The sequence below is a fragment of the Myotis nattereri genome (genome assembly GCF_964212035.1).
Source record: "Myotis nattereri genome assembly, chromosome: 1".
In the NCBI taxonomy this organism is placed as follows: Eukaryota; Metazoa; Chordata; class Mammalia; order Chiroptera; family Vespertilionidae; genus Myotis; species Myotis nattereri.
Window position 1 is genome coordinate 206520308 of NC_138075.1, and position 22766 is coordinate 206543073.

Below are 22766 nucleotides of genomic sequence, written 5' to 3' on the forward strand. Positions count from 1 at the left end.
ACTTGCATGCTAGTGATCGCTCACGTGATCTCCCCACCTTCTGAGACTGTACATTTATCCTTTTATCTCTTAAGTTTCCCTTCTCTAATACTTCTTTCCCTTTAAACATGCATAAATTTCAGCTATCTTTAAAATTTTTCACCACACTTTAAGAACCCCATTCAACTATTAACCAACTTCTTTCCTTTCCTTAACTGCTATATCATCAATGCTTCTTTAACCCTTCTGTCCTCTGCCTTTACAGTGAAACAAAATTGTTTTTAAGATAGCCATTCATGAGCTTCTTTCCAATAAATCCAAAAGCCTTTTTTACCCCTCATTTCCTTGGGTTTGCACACTAATTTAATACTGTATACTATTCTGAGAAAATTCAGCTTCTATGTCTCTGAACTTCCCCATTATTACTCTCTACTCATTCAAAAAAATATTAGGCCTTGGCCACACAGCTCAGTTGGTTAGGGCATCATCCCAAGGTTGCTGTTCGATCCCCAGTTTAGGGAACACAACAATCAACCAATGAATGCATAAATAAAGGGAACAACAAATCAACATTTCTCTCTAAAAATCAATAAATAAAAACTTTTTTAAAAGGCAAAAGAATATTAGTAAGTTCCTACTTTGTGAAAAGTGCTTCTTTCTCTCTCCATTTTCTCACTACAGCTGCCTTTTGCTCCAAGGCCCCTGAAATCTAACCTGTATCATAGTTCTATTACCATTTTTTTTAAATCTTCATGGAAGACAAAAAACAAAACAAAACAAAAAGAATAAAAAAGAAAAAAAGATAAAATCTTCATGGAAGAATATGTTTTTATTGATTTCAGAGAGAGAGGAAGGGAGAAAGAAAAAGTGAGAGAAACAGGTGTGAGCAAGAAACACTGATAGGGTGCCTCCTGCACGCGCCCTGACAAGGAATCAAACCCATAATCTGGGTATGTGCCCTGAGCAGGAATCGAACCTTTTTGGTGTATGGGGACGACACTCCAACTGAGCCACCCGGCCAGGGTAGTTCCATTACCTTTTAAGTTACCATCTTTTATCCCAATCTCTTTCATAAAATGTAACATCAAAACTGACTTCAATATCCTTAATATTGGGTTAAAATGTATTATTGTTGTCATTAAATCAGTGACTCATCCTATGCTCTCTTCCTTCAAATCACACATTTCTGAAAGCATTACTTAACAAAATGCTACAATCCCAAATTTCCAATTACAAGTAGAATTCTTGTACTTAAGATTTCCTTATCGATTATGGTTCTTTAACTCTCTAATCAAAGATGAACTCATCCTTCTCCCACTCAAATTAGTTTTCTTTCACATAAAGCTATCTCTGTTGATTTCACAAACTCACAATCTTGGAATTACCTTTTTTTTTCTATGCTGGTGAAACAGTGGAATTAGCCACAAAGTCAGAAAAAATCAGAAAGGAAACATTTTAGGGGTTACAAAACATTTCTATTAAGCAAAAGCACATATTCATACTCAATTACAAATCTTCAGGTTCATGCACTATAGTTCTTAAAATTCAATTAAACCTCATACCTTGCCAAAAAAGATTTTCCTGATCCTGGAAGTCCTCTGAGAAGAACAAGAACTAGTCCAACATAAGACGTCTTCTTTCTTACAACCTGAGCAACTGGAGTTTCTTGCACCTGATAAGCACTTGTTCCCTCTTTATTTCTCCATATCGTTGTTGGGGCAGGGTGAGAAATAACTGGGGATGGAAACGTATAGCTGACAGGTCTCCAGTGTGCAGCTGTCGTAACAACAGGAGCTACAAAGCCGTGGTTTCCTTGAAAGAGGTCAAAAGCAGGAATCATTGGATTCCATATTGGTGGAGGTGGAGGAGGCAGCAACAGAGGAATAGGGGCAAGCACTGGGCAGTAATTCACATCCTTCCCCTTTGATGGCAATTCATTATGCTTGTGTGGCTTGAAATTGAATTCTTCTGAAGGTACAAACACATCAGGGATAGAAGTAGATTTCTGATTCCCACCTGAACCTAGTAAACCAAGCCCTGGATTTTGCACAGTACAGTTTGAAGGAGCCTGAGGTTCACTGGCATCCAAATCTACAGGGGCTTGAGAGAACTGAGTCTCAGCACACTCAGACTCTAAAAGATCATTCTCTTTTTGACTGAGACTGCTACAACCCACCGCAGTGTCATCTGCTTCATTTAAAGAACTATTGAGAAGAGAATCTTCCAATGTGTCATCCTTTATAAAACTTCCGGGCTCATTTGAAACTGACTGTGAAGTTAAGGGGTTTGAACTTAAAGTAGAGGCAGAAGTCTCTAAGTTTTCATTGTTCAAATCCGTATTTTGTGTAGAAAGAATGGAAGTCATACCACTTGAATCTGAATTTATGAACGCACTCCGGTCACTAAAACTATTAACATCTTGCAAAGGCAAAAATGAGCATACTTGGTCATCAGGAGAAGAGTTCAATTTCTCAAAAGCATTCTGTATTAAGGAATCCAAGTCTTCAGTTAACTGCATGTCCAAGAATGAATCCATTTTTGAATCTTCACTCTCTTCTTCTGGCGCACACTTCTCCATTATTTCATTTACTGCTGCACTTACTCGGTTCTCAGAAGCAATGATGCTTTTTGAAGATGATTCTTCTATCTTGGTATCAGTGGCAGATAATTCTAATAGACAATCCATGGCATTATCAACTGCACAACAATAAGAACAATAACAATAAAATATATACATACATGTACTGAAAATATTAAAATAGAATGATTAAAACTTCCATATAATTATACTGACTTTTGCATTGAATGGAATATAAAGAAAGATGGAGATATGCAATGTTGTTACTTACAAACAGTAACAAATTGGGCTAATAAACTGCCATCAAGTAGATATTCTCTGATGAATTTACTGAGTAAATGTAAAAAAGATCTGTAATTGTATGTACTAGGATTATTTCTAAAAATCCTAAAGCCAGTTGATCTACTCAAAAATACTTACCTACTGCATGGCCTTTTAAATAGTAAGTATTTAAAGTACTCTTCTAGTAAATCTAATTTGAATATGTGATCCATGCTATGAATTTCACTTAATAAAAAAATATGTAAGAGCAGGCACTACCTACATATCAGACATACTTTGTACAAAGATGAGTAAGACATTGTTTTACTACACTTAAAGGAATTTTGCAGATTAAGAAAAACAAATTGCCAGTTATAAAGACAGTCACTGGGATATGAAGTACAGCATAGGGAATACAGTCAATCATATTATAGTAATTATGTATGATGCCAGATGGGTACTAGACTTATTGGGGTGATCACCTTGTAACATATGTAAATGTCTAATTGCTATGCTGTACACCTGAAATTAATATAACATTGTATGTCAACTGGAAGTGAAAAATAATTTAACAAAAAATGTAAGGATTTTTTACAGTCTAATGGAGGCAATTAAAGATAATTATATTGCCCTGACTCGTTTGGCTCAGTGGATGGAGCGTCAGCCTGCAGACTGGAGGGTCCCGGATTCAATTCCAGTCAAGGGCATGTACCTTGGTTGCAGGCACATCCCCAGTGGGCAGTGTGCAGGAGGCAGCTGAATCGATGTTTCTCTCTCATCGATGTTTCTAACTCTCAATCCCTCTCCCTTCCTCTCTCTAAAAAATCAATAAAATATATTTTTTAAAAAAAAAGAATTAATGTACCCACACATCTGCATCTTTAAAATAAATAAATAAAGATAATTATATTAGAAGACAATTACATTACAGATTAAATAATGCACACTTTGAATAATATATAAATGCCATAGCAGCCTTATGGGAGGATAAGAAAAAATATCACATAAGGTGTTATGTGAACTAGGACTTGAAGAATAAAAAGAAACTTGTCAGATACAAAAGGGAAAGGCAAAGCCAGTCCTGAAAACATAAAGCATATTTAAGATATTAAGAGAAGTTGGTGGGCACACAATAGTATAGTGGATAAGAGAAGGAGATAAAACTGGAAAGGGAGCTCAGGTGTCCTGTATGTCATAGTAAGAAATATCAATTTTATTTCTAAGGGAACTGGAGGAAAATGACCTATCATAGCATTTGTGCTAGAAGTTTTATATTTGTCACCTCACTGAATCCTCAAATAAAACTATGAGGTATAGTATTCTTAGCAAATAGATAAAAGAAAATGAAGTTCAAAAAGTACATTAACTTGGCCCAAGTCACACAGATAATAAGTGACAGACTCATGACTGGTAAATCTGACTCCAATGATGAGCTCTTTCTGATATAACACAAACAGAGAGCCATTAGAATTAAGCATTTGAAATTTGAGATTTTATCTTTTGTTCTTATGGAAACAACACAGCAAGGTAGGTAACAGCTCTTGTCTGGAGTCAGAACACCATTTAAATCCCTACTTGCTGGCTATGACACTGAATATGTTGCTTAACTTCCCTGAGCCTGATGTTCTCATTTGTGACATGGGGATAATAAAAGTACCTACCTCATAGGGTTGCTGTGAGGATTAAATGAGATAATCCATGAAAAATTGCTGTGCACAAGGACTGGCACCTAGTAAGCACCCAATTAATGTTCCCTTAAGAAGAAAAACAAAGATGGATTGGAGGGGACAAGCCTCACAGAAACCAGTTAGGAGATTACAACAATACTACTACCAAAGCTAGAAGCCCTAGACAAAGAAAAAAGAAGTTTAAAAAATGAAAGAAAATACAAGCAGTATTTCTATAAAAGAAAATATACGTGATAGAAAAACCACAAAAGAAAAGATGAACAAAAAAAAGTAATGTGTATAAAAGGAAAAGCAGTATTAAATAAAAGGTCAAGATATAGATCACACAAATGAAAAGTCCCTCACACAGACTGTTGAAAAAAATTAAAACAATGGTAAAAAAACAAAAACACATAAACAATTCACACAAGAATTGATGAACAATTTATATACAACATGTCCAACATTCCTCTTTACTTAAAAAAATAAAAACAGAAAAAACACTAATTGAGAAAAGTAATTTTATTACTATTAAAATAATACTACGCAATTCTGAAAAGGCTGTGGTGAAATCAATATAATTATACAGTGCTTGTGATATTACAAACTGGCACACCTCCTTGGTAGGCAATGTAGCAGTGTTTCCAACAGTTGAAAACTGTTCTTACCCATGACATAGAAATAAAACTCTGGGACTAAGAAAAAAAGCCAAAAGAAAGAAAAAGCAATCTGTACCAAGATGGTCTCTGAAATATTAATTATTCATGAAAAACTTAGATATAATTAAATAACTTAAAGCACAACAACTCAGTGGACTATTAGAAAGCTGATCAAGATAAATTTAGATTCCAGCAACACTGAAAAAAATGCTTATGTTAGTTTAAATTTAAAAAGCATAATATACAATTTCATCAGTGCTACTATTTAAACTATTCAAAATATCAGTATTTATGAACAAAGTGTAGAAAAGATCCTAGAAAAAAGAAATATGTTTTTGTTAGGATTGAGGGTAATATATTTTTCTTCTAATTTCTCATTGCTATGTTAGTTTATGTGCAACAAATAAATTTTAAAGACATCAAAATCAGGAAATAAATATTAAAGTCATTCTTACAAAATTCTACACACCATGATTTCTGGACATCATGTGGACTGCTGAAAACTGGTTTTCTGCATATATATCATAACAGGATAGATATGCTCACATCACAGATCTTGCAATGAATAAAAATGGAAGTTTATCACGCATTACCAAAACTTCCCAAACATAGAATAATGTTCTTCTACTAATCATGGTCTATTGCAATACTAAGAATCAACATGTAATGTACTCATCCAGTCAACTTGGAAACTTTCCCCTCTGAAGCAAACATACTTTCAAATAATTTATTACAAGTCATTAATAACTTACTATACTAATGGTTTTACCAACACACACACACACACACACACCTTGACCCTGACCAAATAAGTAATATGAGGTGCATACTATTATTTTTCTCATTAACAGATAAGAAAACGGAGACCATAGAGATTTAGTGGCAGAGCTGGAAATCCAACTCAGGTTTCTTGATTCCAAAGCCAGATTTGAAACTACACTACTCTACTAGCTCAACCCTTATCAGCTCTCATTTTCATAATTATAGTTACCTTTTCACTCAATAAATATTTACTGAGGTCCTACCATGATCATTTGCTATTTTAGGGGTTGGGGTTACAGCAGTGAACAAAACAGCTTTTAAAATCTTTCTTTATGGAGCTTACATTCTAGGACAGTGATTCTCAATTGGGATGATTCTGACACCTAGGGAACAATGACAATATATGGAGGCATTTTTAATTTAATTGTCACAACTGGGGATGGGGGAGGAGGTGTTACTGGCATCTAGTGGGTACAGGCCAGGGATGCTGCTGAATATCCTACAATGCAAAGAAAGCCACTCACAGGAAAGAATTATCCAATCCAAAATGTTAACAGTGCCAACCTGGTCTAGCAAGGAGGTAAGAAAGTAAATAAACATAGACTATGATATCTATACATACATCTTACATCAAGAACTGTACATTTCTTGAAAGCACAAACTATGCTTTATTCTTCACATCCCTCAGTATACCAAACTTAGAACCTTTCCCCCAGTAGATGCTCAATAAGTGATAAACAAAATAGAAATGAGGCAGTCATTTTTTTATATTACTACGGTCATTGCATAGTACATGAAGTCTTCTTATAGGATACAAAGGGTTCAAACTAAACTTTTTCTCACCTTTGAAATCACATTCAGAAAGCATCAAATACACTACATCAGGATCCAGTTCAGAAAACATCTCTGAGATATTGGTGAAGAGTTCTTCCTGATCAACTTTTGTTTCACACATGGAAGGAAGAGTAGTTGGCTCCTCATGACTAGCAACACTGGATACGACAACTTCCTTAAAGTTTGCAGTCTTCCGAAAAGGATTTCCCCCAAGATTTTTCCTTCTCCTTGGCATTCTGACTTCCAAAACTAAAATATTCCCTTTATTATGTAAGATGTTTAATATTTAAGTCATACCTCAAAGAAAACAGGGCTAAATATCTTGCACAATCCAGCAGTAATAGGACCTAAAATAGAAAGCAAGTAGAAACACTCAGGCTATATAGTTATATTTCCATTTCTAATATTGGAATAACATCTTATTTAACTCTAAGAAAGTACTATCATCTCTGGGAGCAAAGCCAAAACGCAGTCAAACAATTTCTCCCTCCACAAAATATTCAAGTTTTCCCAGGATTGAACATGGTAAAAATTAAGATCTTAACAAATATATCATTTTCAGAACAGTGAATACACTGTTTTAATGTCATTATTTCTATTAAGAAAAACCATAAAACAATACTGAACACCCACATTTGGAGGTCTACTAGGATCACAAACTTAACATATCCAAAACTAAGCTACTGATCATCTCCTTCAAACCTACTCTTCCCAGACTTTCCCATCTCAATGCAACTCTATCCTTCCAACTGCTCAGGTCAAAAATCCTGGAATAGCTCTTGACTCCGCTCATCCCACATCCAATCAATAAGCCAATTTTGTTAGTACAACCCTTAAAACGTATCCAGAATATGATCATTCCTCACCATCTCCACTGCTACCACAGTCTCTTACCTAGATTACTGTAACAGTCTCATCAGTCTTCCTGCTTCCACCCTTGCAGCACAGCAATCAAGAGTGACTTGATTAAACTGTAGGGTAGGATCATGCCTCTCTTCTGTTAAACTATCCACTAGCTTTCTATCTCCATCAGGGTAAAAGCCAGAGCCCTTAAAATGACCTATATCCCAGACACTTGTTACTTCAATGATGTCATCCCTAATCCTTTTTTCATCGCTCATGTCACTGCAGCCACACTTCCCCTCTGCTCTTCTTCAAACACACTAGCCATGCTCCCCACTGGGAGCCTTTACATCTTGGTTCCTCTATCTGAATTACTATTCTCACATGTAGTATCTCCTCACTGCCTTCCTATCATTACTTAAATGTTACCTTCTCAGGAAGTCAGTCCCCTAACACCACTTAATCCTTCTTCCCTATAAGACTTAATTATCTTCTAACATAGTATATTATTTTATTTATTTTACTTATTTATTGTATTTATTACCCATATTCCAGTAAGTGTAAGCTCTGAAAGGGCAGGGACTCATATATCTAGAGAAATCCAGGCAGTCTACTTGCTTTCTCTGCCTAATAAACATTTCAAACTTAATATATCTAAAACTAAATGTCTGATATTACCCCGAAAATCCACTCTAACCATTTAGTTGGCTACCATCACCTATACTCTTGGTCTCTTAAATGGTCTCCCTGCTTCCAACCCTTGACTCCTATAGTTTATTTTCAACTTACCAGGAGAATGATCTTCATACAACATATATCAGAATGAATCAGGGTCTGCTCTAAATCTTCAAGTGGTTCTCCATGTCACTCAGAGTAAAAACTAACATTTTTTACAATGGCCTACCTCCCTGCTGGCCTTTCATATACTCTTCCCCAAAGTATTTGCATTGCTTTCTCCTTCAAATCTTTGTTCAAGTGTCACATTCAGTAATTTCTTCTTGATTACTCAATTTAATTTTTTTTAAAATATATTTTATTGATTTTTTACAGAGAGGAAGGGAGAGGGATAGAGAGTTAAAAACATCGATGAGAGAGAAACATCAATCAGCTGCCTCCTGCACACTCCCCACTGGGGATATGCCAGCAACCAAGGTACATGCCCTTGACCGGAATCGAACCTGGGACCTCTCAGTCCGTAGGCCGACGCTCACTGAGCCAAACCGGTCAGGGCTGATTACGCAATTTAAAATCATAGTCCAGCCTGGCCAGTGTGATTCAGTGGTTGAGTATCAACCTACCTATGAACCAGGTGGTCATGGTTCAATTCCTGGTCAGGGCACATGCCTGGGTTGCAAGCTCGATCCCCAGTAAGGGGCATGCAGAAGGCAGCCCATCAATGATTCTCTCTCATCACTGCTGCTTCTATCCCTCTCTCCCTCTCCCTTCCTCTCTGTGATATCAATAAAAAGATTTTTTTTAAAGTAATAATAAATAAATAAAATAAAATCATAGCCCAGCTAGAGTGGCTCAGTTGCTTGAGTGTTATCCTGTGCCAGTTCGATTTGCGGTCAGGGCACACATACTTGGGTTGCAGGTTCAAACCCCATTTGGGGCACGTACGGAAAGTAACTAATGGATGCTTCTCTCACACTAATGTTTCTCTCTCTCAATCTCTCTCTCTCTCTCTCTAAGCATGTTCTCAAGTGAAGATTAAAAAATAATAATAAAAATAAAATAATACCTCACACTCTCTTAACACTTTCTAAAATACAACAAATTTTAGCTTTTAATTAAATGTATTGTGTCATAGCTCTCTCCATTTTCCAGAACTGCACTGTTATTATGGCAGCCACCAGCAACATGTGCCTATTTAAATTAAAATTACATTTTTTATATATTAATACCAGATAGAGTAGAATTTTAAGCAAAGAAAATTACCACAGAAGTACATATTAAAAATGTACATTAAAAAATATGTCCACCAAAGATATAGCAACCCTAAATGTGTATGCACCAAACGAAGCCGCTAAAGAAGTGAAGCAAAAACTGACAGCATCGAAAAAATAGACAAATTCACGATTATAGTTAAGACACTCCAATACCCCTCTCTCAACAATTTATAGAATAACTAGACAGAAGATCTATAAGGATATAGAATTCAATAATACCCTTACAATGATCTAATCAACATTTACAGAACACACCACCCAATAACAGGAGAACATACATTCTTTTCAAGTGCCCAAAGAACATATAATATATAGACCATATGTTAGACCAGTGGTCGGCAAACCGCAGCTCGCGAGCCACATGCGGCTCTTTGGCCCCTTGAGTGTAGCTCTTCCACAAAATACCACGAGCAGGCAACAACATACAAACCTGACTTACCCAAACTTTCCAAGGAGATGCAAGGACATTGTTCACACTAGTGTTTGTCAGTCATTGTCATGATTTAATTTCATGGATATTATAAGATAAATTGTAAGGAATTTAATTTTATCAATAAATAATATCGTTATTAAATATGATATCAAGTTTTATTCAATGTACCTATAGTTTAACTAAGACTTGAAACTTTAAATAAAGTTTATTAAGTTAATTTTAGGGAACGTTGTGGAGTGAAAGAAGATGTAGTGTCGAGATTCAGAAAAGTATGTTGAGATGGTTTGGACATATAGAGAGGATGAACGAAAAGAGATAGATGAAACCAGTATATATACAAGACGAGTGTGGATGGGAGAGTTGGAAGGGGTCGACCTCAGCAAACATACCTCAATCAGATTGAGGACGTCTTTAGCAAAGGCCAGCTTAGGAGTACCCTAATTAAGTTAATAACAATGTACCTACCCATATAGTTTAAGTTTAAAAAATTTGGCTCTCAAAAGAAATTTCAATCGTTGTACTGTTGATATTTGGCTCTGCTGACTAATGAGTTTGCCGACCACTGTGTAGACTATTAAAAACAACTCAATGCCCTAACTGGTTTGGCTCAGTGGATAGAGCATCAGCCTGCGGACTGAAGGGTCCCAGGTTCGAATCTGGTCTAGGGCATGTACCTTGGTTGCGGGCACATCCCCAGTAGGGGGCGTGCAGGAGGCAGCAGATCAATGTTTCTAACTCTCCCTCTCCCTTCCTCTCTGTGAAAAATCAATAAAATATATTTTAAAAATATATTTTTTTAAAAACTCAAAAAATTTAAGAGAACTGAAATGCAAAGTATGTTCTCTGACCACAACAAAATCAAATTAGAAATAATAGAAGATAACAAGAAAATCTCTAAACACTTGGAACCTAAGCAATATACTAAATAATCCATAAGTCAAATAGGAAGTCACAAGGAAAATTTTAAAATATAATGAAATAAATGGAAATAAAAATACATCATATCAAAATTTGTAGACACAGCTAAAACAACGACAGAAATTTACAGCACTGAATGAATACATTAGAAAAGAGGAAAAGTCTCAAATAATCAACCCCCACCCCCAAGAACCTAGAAAAAGAACAAAATAAACCCAAAGCCAGTAGAAGAAAGGGAATAATAAAGCTAAAAGCAGAAATAAATGAAATTGAAAACAAAAGTAAAAAAAAAGATCAATGAAATAAATTGATGGTTCTTTGAAAACAGTAAAATTGACAAATCTCTAGGCAAAACTGACAAAGAAAAAAAAAGAGTAACAACACAAATTACAAATATCAGGAATAAAACAAGAGATTACTACAGACCCTACAGACAACTAAGAACTCCTTTACAGAAACTAAATTATAAAAATTGTAAAAAACTAACAAGGGCCCTGGCCAGTTTGGCTCAGTGGATAGAGGGTTGGCCTGTGGACTGAAGGGTCCCAGGTTCGATTCTGGTCAAGGGCACATGCCTGGGCTGTAGGCTCGATCCCCAGTGGGGGGCGTGCAGGAGGCAGCCAATCAATGATTCTTTCTCATCATTGATGTTTCTCTCTTTCTCTCCCTCTCCCTTCCTCTCTGAAATCAATAAAAATATATTCTAAAAAAAGAAATTTAACTAGATAATTTATCATAAAAAAAAAAACTAACAAGGGAATACTATGAACAACTGTACACACAAAAGTTTGACAACATTTATGAATGGATTCATTTCTCAAAACCACACAAACTACCACAACTTACCCAACAATCATATATATACATATATATACACATATATATGTATATATATGTGTGTGTGTGTGTGTGTGTGTGTATATATATATATATATATATATATATATATATATATGCCTAAGCGACCGGCCAACCGACCATTAGCTATGACATGTCATGACCACCAGGGGGCAGACACTCGACGCAGGAGTGGAAACCACAGGCATGGTAACATGGAACAGACTGATGAATCTCAGAGGGAAGGGGGGAGGGGGAAGGGTAGGAAGAGATTAACCAAAGATCTTATATGCATACTAGAGTAAATAAAAGCCCTATGACTTTTAATGCAATTTAATTCACAATTTTAAAACTCCCAAAATAAAAGTCCTAGGCTCAAATGGCTTCAATGGAGGATTCTACCAAAGATTTTTAAGGAAAATTAACACTAACTCTATAAAATCCTTCCAGAAATAAAGAGGAACTACAGATGTAAAAATCCTTAAAAATATATTAGCAAATATAAATCAGCAATATGTAAACAAAAAATTTTTCCAGGGATTTATTGCAATTTATTCAGGGATGCAAGGTTGGTTCACTATTTTTTAAAATCAATGTAACCCATCATATCAATAGCCTAAGAAGAAAAATCACAATCATATCAATCAAGGAAGAAAAACACATAACCAAAAAAATGTTATCTATCCAAATTTGTGAGATACAACTGAAGTCATGCATAGATGAAGATGCATACAAATGCATATATCAGAAAAGAAGACAGGCTGAAACATCAACGATCTAAGCATCCAATCTAACCATTTAGGGGAGAAAAAACAAAACACAGTAAATCAGACCCAAAGAAACTGGAAAGAAGGAAAAACTACAGAACAAATAGAAAATAGAAAACAAATATGTATAAAAAGAATCAATATAGACAAGAGATGGTTCTTTGAAATTAAAAAAAACTATTTTAAAAACTAGTATTAATGATAAATCCCTGGCAAGAGTGATCAAAAAAAAGAAAGTGCAAATAACCAATATCTGAAATAAAGAAAAGGATATATCACTATCAAGTCCATAGCTATATTATAAAAAACTAGAGGCCTAGTGCACGAATTTGTGCATGGGTGGGATCCAGCCAACCCGCCTCAATGAAGGCCGATCGGGCTGGGCCAGCGGGGGAGACAGGCCATAAGAGGTTGGTGGGGGCCCGATCGGGGCCTCAATCAGGCCGGTTGGCTGACGAAATGCGCTTCATAGCGAATGATTGTTCCTGTCATCCTGGTCACTTGGCTTTTATATATATAGATAAGAGGATATCATAAATAATTTATGCCAAGAAATTTTAAACTTTAAACTAAGCACATGTATTATATTTTTGAAATACAAATCATACCATATCTGATAAAAGAAACAAGATCTGATAATTCTGTATCTAATTAAGAAATGGAATCTCGCCGAAACCGGTTTGGCTCAGTGGATAGAGCGTCAGCCTGCGGACTGAAAGGTCCCAGGTTCAATTCCGGTCAAGGGCATGTACCTGGGTTGTGGGCATATCCCCAGTAGGGGATGTGCAGGAGGCAGCTGATTGATGTTTCTCTCTCATCGATGTTTCTAACTATCTCTCTCCCTTCCTCTCTGTAAAAAAATCAATAAAATATATTTAAAAAAAAAAAAAAGAAATGGAATCTGTAACTTCAAACCTTCCCACAAAGAAAATTCTAGGTCTAAATAACTTCATCAGTCAATTCCACTAATTAACCTCTGACACCAATCTCATACAAACTTTTCCAGAGAATAGAAAAGGAGAAAACACTTTCCAACTCATTTTATGAGGCCTAGAATAACCCTGATACCAAAACCTTACAGGGACATTAAAAGAAAGAAAAATTACAGGCCTATTTCATCCATGAAAACAGATGCAAAAATTCCTAAACAAAATAGTAATGATTGCCGAAACCAGTTTGGCTCAGTGGATAGAGCGTCAGCCTGCGGACTGAGAGGTCCCGGGTTCGATTCCGGTCAAGGGCATGTACCTGGGTTGCGGGCACATCCCCGGTGGGGGATGTGCAAGAGGCAGCTGATCGATGTTTCTCTCTCATCGATGTTTCTAACTCTCTCTATCTCTCTCCCTTCCTCTCTGTGAAAAATCAATAAAATATATTTAAAAAAAAATAGTAGTGATACATAAATTATATGAGTGATATGTAAAATATAAAACATTAATTATTGCCCTAACCAGTTTGGCTCGGCGGATAGAGCGTCGGCCTATGGACTGAAGGGTCCCAGGTTCGATTCCTGTTAAGGGCATGTACCTGGGTTGCAGGCACATCCCCAGTAGAGGGCGTGCAAGAGGCAGCTGATGGATGTTTCTCTCTCATTGATGTTTCTAACTCTCTATCCCTCTCCCTTCCTCTCTGTAAAAAAAATCAATAAAATATATTAAAAATATATATATAAATCTTTAAAAAAAACATTATTTATAAAATATATCACAATTAATCAGAATTTATTAAAGAATATGTTTAGTATTTGAAAATCAATCCCTAACATTAACAAAACAAAGAAAAATCACATAATCAGTTAGTTCAACATACACAGAAAAACTGCTTGAAAAAGTCAGCAACCATTCAAGACAAAAAAAAAATTCTGCACAAACTAAAAATAGAAGGGAAATAAAAAAGGTATTTACAAAAAAGAAAGAAAACCCACACACATTGTATTTAACTGTGAAATGCTGAAAGCTTTCCCTCGGCAAACAGAAATGAGATAAGGATGACTGCCATTACCATTCCTATTCTACACTGCTACATTGTACCAGAAGTCATAGCCAACATACTAAGACTTGAAAAGATATAAAAATTGGAAAAGAAAAAGTACAACTATCATTATTCACAGACAATACGACTGCATGTATATACTACAATCCAAAAGAAACTACAGGTTACCTGTTAGATTACCCAAATAATTTAGCAAGGTTGCTGGACTACATTTCTCCATACCAGCAACAATAGAAAATAAAATTAAATCTAACAGCCAGACTTATCAGCAACATTTACACAGCTGATAAATCCCTTCTCTGAAGCACATCCTAAGGACAATTATCTTCTGAGGCTCAGAATTTTCACATCATTCAACTTGGAAACTGGAGTTAAGTGATCAAAGCTTAGCTCGCCATGAACCAGGAGGTCATGGTTCAACTCCCGGTAAGGGCATATGGGCGGGGTTGCAGGCTCGAAGCCCAGTGTGGGCATGCAGAAGGTAGCCGACCAATGATTCTCTCTAATCATTGATGTTTCTCTCTCTCTCTCTCCCTCTCCCTTCCTCTCTGAAATAAAAACATATTAAAAAAAAAAAAGTTTAGTTCCAGGATCTCTTTTCCAGACTTAACCCACTCCTTTAGTGAACTCACCCAGCACCTCTTTTCCCTGACCCCACAACCACATAAAACTACCCACCGAACACCTCCACTTTGTGTATGTAATAGACATCTCACACCAGGTGTCTAAAAGTGTAATGAAACTCCCCTGCAGACCTGCCCTAACTACAGTCCTTTCAATTTCAGCTAATAGCAATGTTCAGTTGCTAAGACTAAAAAACTAAGTCTTTTTTTTTAACTTTATTGCTGAAAGTATTACAGATGACCCCTTCCCCACACCCACCCCCATTGCCCTCACCTACCCCCTTCCCCCCCATGCATGAGTTCACCGGTTGATTTCTTCCTCCCATCCCCACCCTCCCCTGCCTTCCCTCTAGGGCAGTGGTTCTCAACCTTCCTAATGCCGCAACCCTTTAATACAGTTCCTCATGTGTGGTGACCCCCAATTTCATCATTACAAAGTGAACATAATTAAAGCATAGTGATTAATCACAAAAACAATATGTAATTATGTTTTCCGATTGTCTTAGGCGACCCCTGTGAAAGGGTCATTCGACCCCCCAAAGGGGTTGCGACCCACAGGTTGAGAACCACTGCTCTAGGGTTTGACATTCTATTTTTGTTCAGCAGTTTATGTTGTTCATTAGATTCCACATACAAGTGCAATCATGTGATACTTATCTTTCTCTCCAGGTCCATCCATGCTGTTGCAAATGGTTCTTTCTTTTTTACAGCTGTGCAGTATTACATTATATAGATGTACCACTGTTTTTTAATCCATTCATCTGCTGATGGGCACTTAAGCTGTTTCCCAATCTTAGCTATGGTAAATTACGCTGCTATGAACACAGGGGTGCAAATATCCTTTCTGATGAGTGTTTCTGAGTTCTTGGGATATAGTCCTAGAAGTGCAATCACTGGGTCAAATGGTAGTTCCATTTTTAATTTTTTGAGGAAACTCCATACTGTTTTCCACAGAGGCTGCACCAGTTTACATTCCCACCAGCAGTGTACAAGGGTCCCTTTTCTCCACATCCTCACCACACTTGTCTGTTGATTTATTGGTTATATCCATTCTAACAAGTGTGAGGAGGTACCTCACTGTCATTTTGATTTGCATCTCTCGGATGATTAGTGTAACCTTGAGCATTTTTTTCATATGCCTTTTGGCCTTCTGTATGTCAACTTTGGAGAAGTGTCTATTTAGGTCCTTTGCCCATTTTTTAATTGGATTCTTAGCTTCCTTTTGTTGAGTTGTTAGTTTCCTCGGTTATCAGATGTATCATTGACAAATATGTTCTCCCATGTAGCTAAGTCTTTTTTGCCTCCTCTTTCCCTCATACTTCCTGCCTTATCATTCAGCAAATCTTGCCAGTTCTAAATTCAAAATGTATTCAGGTCATACGGTAACTCCATGTTGAACCTTCTGAGGAACTGCCAGACTGTTTTTCAAAGAGGCTGCACCATTTTCAAGTTCCAACAATGAATGCAGGCTCCCATTTCTCTGTATCCTCACCAAACATGTTATTTTCCTTTTTTTTTTATTATGGCCACCCTAATGCTATCCTTGTGGTTTTTACTTGTATTTCCCTAATAACTGTTGTTGACAATCACTACATGTGCTTACTGACATTTGAAGGAATGCCTATTTAGACCCTTTGCCCATTTTCAAATTTAAGGTTGACATCTATATAACTGAGCTGCAACAGTTATTTATACATTCTGGATACATCTCCCTTATCAAATAATTTCTTCCATCTGTGAATTGTTATACTTTCTTGATGGTATTCTCTGAAGCACAAATAATTTTTATCTTGATGAATTTATCTATTTGTTTTCTTTTGTCACTTATACTCATACTGTCCTAGGAAATCTTTGCCTATCCCACCTAGCAGGCATAGCTCAATGGTTGATCATCGACCTATGAACCATAAGGTCATGGTTCGATTCCGGGTCAGGGCACATGCCCAGGTTGCGGGCTCAATTTCCAGTGTGGGGTGTGCAGGAGGCAGCCGATCAATGATTCTCTCTCATCATTGATGTTTCTCTCTCTCTCTCCCTCTCCTTTCCTCTCTGAAATCAGCAAAAATAAATTTTTTTAAAAAAAAGAAACTTTTGCCTAACCCCAGGGAAGGCAGGGGAGGGTGGGTGGGAAGTAATCAACCAAAAAACTTGTATGCATATATAGCTGTATCTATTGCTGTATAGTATATAGATATAGATATACATGTATAACCCATGGACACAGACAATAGGGTGATGAAAGTCTGGGGCAGGGGGTGGAGGCAGGCTAGAAGGGGCAAATGGGGGGAAAAGAGGACATATGTAATACTTTCAACCATAATGATTTAATTGAAAATAAATAATTAAAAAGTAATAATTAAATATTTTAGATATTATCTAATTAGAGTTTTATAAAGTGCTACAAAACAAAGCAAGACATAAAACTATATGTAATTTATACAGACACCCAAATGGGATTGGATTAGACTGTAATATTAGACTAGAAAGGAAATATGTGGATAATGTAATTAAAAGTAACTATTTTTAACACACTATATTTTTATGTACTACTTTTATATTTTTTAAAGAATCTATTATGTATACATTCTTTAATAATCAGGAAAAAACCAATCACTATTATCAATTAAAGCTGAATCTTGGACTTCCCTCTATACTACCTCCAGCTCATAAACTATATATCCCTCCCACCCCCTTTTTTCTTTGTATCTACTATATGTGAGGTAGTTTGAGTTCCAACCAATATTTAGTATGCTGAAGAAACTCATCTGTATAAAAACATACATAGCTGACATTATCTTCCAATTACCAATTTTACTTTATATATCTGGTTTATTTCAAACCCATTTATTCACTTAAGTCATGTTTATGTTTAACTCTTTTATTACCTGACCTTATATATCTTTTTTTCGAAAAGAAAGTCTTATTAATACATTAGTTTAAGCAAGCTTGTGTAGTTTCTTCGCATATATTATATCTGACCTAAATTGAGAGTGTATTCTAAAAGGATATGGGAAAAAGGATGGTTAAGTAAAGTGTGATATATTATAGAGAAATACAAAAGGACTGGCTCAAATGAAGAACTTAAAAACCAACAATATATATTTTTATTAACAGTGATACAATGAACATAGACCAGGGGTGGGCAAACTTTTTGACTCGAGGGCCACAACGGGTTCTTAAACTGGACCGGAGGGCCGGAACAAAAGCATGGATGGAGTGTTTGTGTGAACTAATATAAATTCAAAGTAAACATCATTACATAAAAGGGTACAGTCTTTCTTTTTTTTTAGTTTTATTCATTTCAAACGGGCCGGATCTGGCCCGCGGGCCGTAGTTTGCCCACGGCTGACATAGACATTTCATGTACACATTTCCCAAGCGCTTCCACCTCTATAATTAAATTTTAACCTGACAGAGAACCTAACCAATACATACTTGCTTACTGATCATCATCAAAATGTTATAGCACGGTAAGCAGAGGTTTTATCACCTCCTAGTTTGTTGGGAGCTTTTTAACAGATAAGGACATGTTCTTTTAACCATAAAAAGAGAAATTCATGGCTAACAAAAAAAATCTATAATTAGCAGTAGAGTGAACACAAACTCTAACAGTGGTCCAGCAATGTCATTAGATATACCAATAAATACCACTTTAAAAAAAAACTTTCCACTAAAAAAAGAACCTTTCTATCATCAACACACACTAAAAGGATTTACCGTATCATTTTATGAATAAGTCTGTTATATGTATATAAGGAATAGTCATTTTAAATAACTCTCCTTTATTGGGAAAAAAATCTAAAAAATAATAAATTTCTATAATGACCAAGAAAGATTCTATTTAATACTCAATATCAACCACCTAGGAAGAATGGGCCTATGAAGAATGATACTATCATCAATAAAATATAATAATACTTTAGCTATTTAAAACCAGAAGAACAACATTCAACAATAAAGAATTAAAAAAAAAACATCGCTCTATAAGGAATACATAGGGAAGTTACGAGACCCAAACATGACCTGATCCCAGACAAGATCAAAAGCAACTCCCTCAGAAATAAATGCTACCAAGAACCAAAACAATCAATCTTTCCTGGAAATTAAGTTACCTATCACATGATTTTAAGTGTGCTGTGAAAAGGGTAAGGTAGATAGTAAATCTCATCAAGGCATAAATAGTATACCACTGAAAAAGAGTATTTATAAAAAATGTAACCAAATTAAGATAACCAATAATCTAAAATGTATCTATCTATCATAAGAACTATTATTATTATAGACCATTAAAAACATCCTAAATATTGATGGATAAGAGCATGATTAAATAAATTATGGAAAAATACCTCTGGAATACTATGCAGCTATTAAAAAGTTTAAGGTGGAATACAAATACAGATGTATATAAAAATCAGGAAGATATGAAACACATTCTTAAGGGGGAAAAAGTTAGTTGCTGAGCAATATACAGCTTTTGGCCAAAGAATGGTAAGAAGGTGTATTTCTCTATTATTCTTCAGCATTGTCCAACCAATATTACTTACTGCCAGTATTAGTTTGCTTAGTTATTTTAGAGCCTCACAGTGTTGGTTTTACTGGCAAATTTTCATCTGTATGAGCATATTTCCCAAATTGGCCATGTTCCCTGAGGACATGGATTATGACATAAACTCCAATCTGACACTTAGCCCAAGTCCCAGGCACAAATACAGGTGCATAATAATATTTGTGAATGGCTAACAACATGTAAAATATGAAGGAGGAAAAACTAAAACACGTATTAAAACCAGGACCACAATGTAATTCTGAAGGCTTTTTGGGTCAACATGTTTTATGCAACCAAAGCTCTTTGAGAAATTCTAGGAACAAAATCTGTTAAAAGCTTGAAAACCTATGTGCAAAGTCATACTCTATGACTTTAATAATACTTACTGTCTGTCTGGATGCTATCAATGTGCTCATTAAGGCCACAGTTGATATCTGCAAACTATACAGCTCTTCCTATTATCAAAATAATGTCTTCTTACTATAAAAAACATATATAAAAATTATAATACATAAATAAAGGTAAGTTTATGTCAAACTATAATCTTAAATGAAAAGAGGTCCACAAGTATATAATATTTATAATATAAATATATATGATATTCTAAAGCAAAAGCCACAAAAGTAAAGAAAAAGAAAAAAGACCAACCTCAATTGCCCTCAGTGGAGGTGACTATTACAGTCTGGAAATGATTATATAAGGGGGAAAAACTAAGCATTTATTCTGCCTTTTAAGTAAAATGTTACTTCAAGGTAACAAAATAGTCCTATTTAATGAGGGAAATCTCTCTATAAAAGAAGACTATGGCCTGGCTGGTGTGGCTTAGCGATTGTTGCATGGACCCAAGAACCAGAAATCGCTGGTCCAATTCTTGGTCAGGACATATGCCCCAGTTGGTGGCTTGGCTCAATCCCCAGTAGAGGATGCGCAGGAGGCAGCCTATGGATAATGTTTCTCTCTCTCTATCCCTCTCCCTTCCTCTCTCTCTAAAAATGAATAAAAACATTTTTTTAAAAAGACTAATTAAAAGGAACAATGAAATCCAAAACTGATTACCATTTTATAACCCATAACTAAAGAGCAGATCAAGAATCAACAGTTACTGCCCTAGCCAGTTTGGCTCAGTGGATAGAGTGTCAGCCTGTAGACCAAAGGGTCCCAGATTCGATTCCAGTCAAGGGCACATGCCGTGGTTGCAGGCTCCTCCCAGGCCCAGGGCCCTAGTCAGGGCTCTCGCCGGAGGCAACCAATCACAGGAGGCAACCAATCGATGATGTGTTTCTTTCACATAGATGTTTCTCTCCGTCTTTCCCTCTTCTACTCTCCCTAAAAACCAATGGAAAAATGTCCTCAGGTGAGGATTAACAAGCAAAAAAAAGAACAGTTAGCAATGAAATCTAAAGTTACTAAGTGAGAAAGAAAGTCAGTCATTAGGTGAAAGGTGATAAGTGATGTAGCCGTTGCCAAAGTACCATGACACAGATATTACTTATTTCACATCTCTTTGCCTTACACAGGTTCTGCCCTAAGTCGTTCTACCCCATCCCATCCCACCCAACCCATATTTCTTCACTCTATTAATTTCCCTTCAGGAAAGTTTTCCATTATCCCAAAGTCTGACTTAGACACAGCTCCCACTACACCCTAGATATATATACCTTTACCTTAGCACCTTTGCATTTATTTGTTTAGACTACTAGCCTATAAGCATTAGCATCTCATAGATGTCTTATTTAGCAAACAGCGCAACAAGTATTTGTTATATGCCAGCACAAACCAAAAAGCCAATTTAGTTCTTTAAAATATTGGACTTATCATTTCAGTACCTGGAATACTCAGATCCATAGTACAGGGCATCTCTTTCCCACAAATAAAGTACCTAGGAAAATAAATTTATAATCAGAAGGCTGGTTTGTGGAGAGCGGCTACAGCGTTTGGAAAGGTTCAAGCCTCAGACTAATGAGGGCATGGTCCTGTCGTGGCAAGCCACGTGCAGGTCCCAGCTTGGAGGGCAAAGCCCTCCCAGCACAATCATAGCCAAAGGCTATGGTTGTAAGCTTGACCTTATGGTCCAAACCTGTGGAGTGATGTAGGCTGCGGGAGGTGCAGCAAGTGCTGCCAAAACAAAGCTTGAGTTCTCAGGTGCATGTAATTAAGCGATTCGAAACTCGTGAGAACATTGTAAACATCTTGACCACGCCCTTGCTTTGCCTCATGGGATCTGACTATACTAGTAAAATAAAGACTCGGCTTACAGGCTGTGAAACTGTCTCTCCATCCAGGAACAGTGTCCTACCTATTATCTGTTTTCTTTAATCCTTCACCACCCTGCCCACTCAGGTTCATCACTGACCATGCTGGACGCAGTTCACTGGGTTAAGAATTATAGAAGGGGATGGCGGGGGGGGGGGGGGGGGGGGGTGTCCATAATGGAAATTTTTTTATCTTCCCAGAACTCCTTCTTCTTCTTCCATCCCCACTAGGTGTCTATTTTCTGCTAAGAGACCCTAGGTCACATACATGGGCACATCACATGACCTAGGCTGTCCTGCCTTCAGCTGTAGTAATTGGTCAAGGGATGGGCATGTGACCAAATCCAGAGCCACTGACATGCAGCTACAAGTAACTAAGCCTGTGCTGCCAGAAACACGGTCCCACCATGTAAAGAAGTATATTAGCAGTAGGAGAAATGATGCCAGTATGCACAGACTGTAAGTATAGAAAATTTCTATGTGGGCAAGTTCCCACCTTATCAGTTATTGGCCATCTCTACCCATACAACTTCTGTTATACAGGGTGGGGCAAAAGTAGGTTTATAGTTGTTCATATGAAAGATAATACAATTGATAAATAATAAAACAATAATAAACTGTGTACTCACAACTGTAAATCTACTTTTACCCCACCCTGTATGGTTACTGAACCAGTAACTTTTTTCTCCATAGATTATTTCAAACTATATCTGTTCCTTGCAATCCAACAAGTCCTAACTAATAAACAGAGAAACTAATTAAATGAAAATTACATGTCAAAAAGATATATTTCTCCGAAGCTGTAAAAGAGCCTACCCAGTATGCCTTTCCTGACTTAGAAAACTTCCATCCATCAGATATGTCTT

At 36.4% G+C, this 22766-nt stretch overlaps 1 protein-coding gene across 1 annotated transcript in view; it reads right to left on the minus strand.

Annotated features, from left to right (window-relative positions):
• N4BP2 (NEDD4 binding protein 2) overlaps window positions 1-21715 on the minus strand; it is a 69468-nt gene extending 47753 nt beyond the window's left edge. Inside the window, exons 1-4 of the mRNA XM_081092865.1 lie at window positions 21475-21715; window positions 20035-20128; window positions 6750-7087; window positions 1542-2676 (exon numbers count right to left, since the gene is read on the minus strand). Coding sequence (XP_080948991.1) covers window positions 1542-2676; window positions 6750-6975 — 1361 coding nt within the window. The 5' untranslated portion in view covers window positions 6976-7087; window positions 20035-20128; window positions 21475-21715. The remainder of the gene's footprint in view (window positions 1-1541; window positions 2677-6749; window positions 7088-20034; window positions 20129-21474) is intronic.
• Window positions 21716-22766: the final 1051 nt, after the last annotated feature.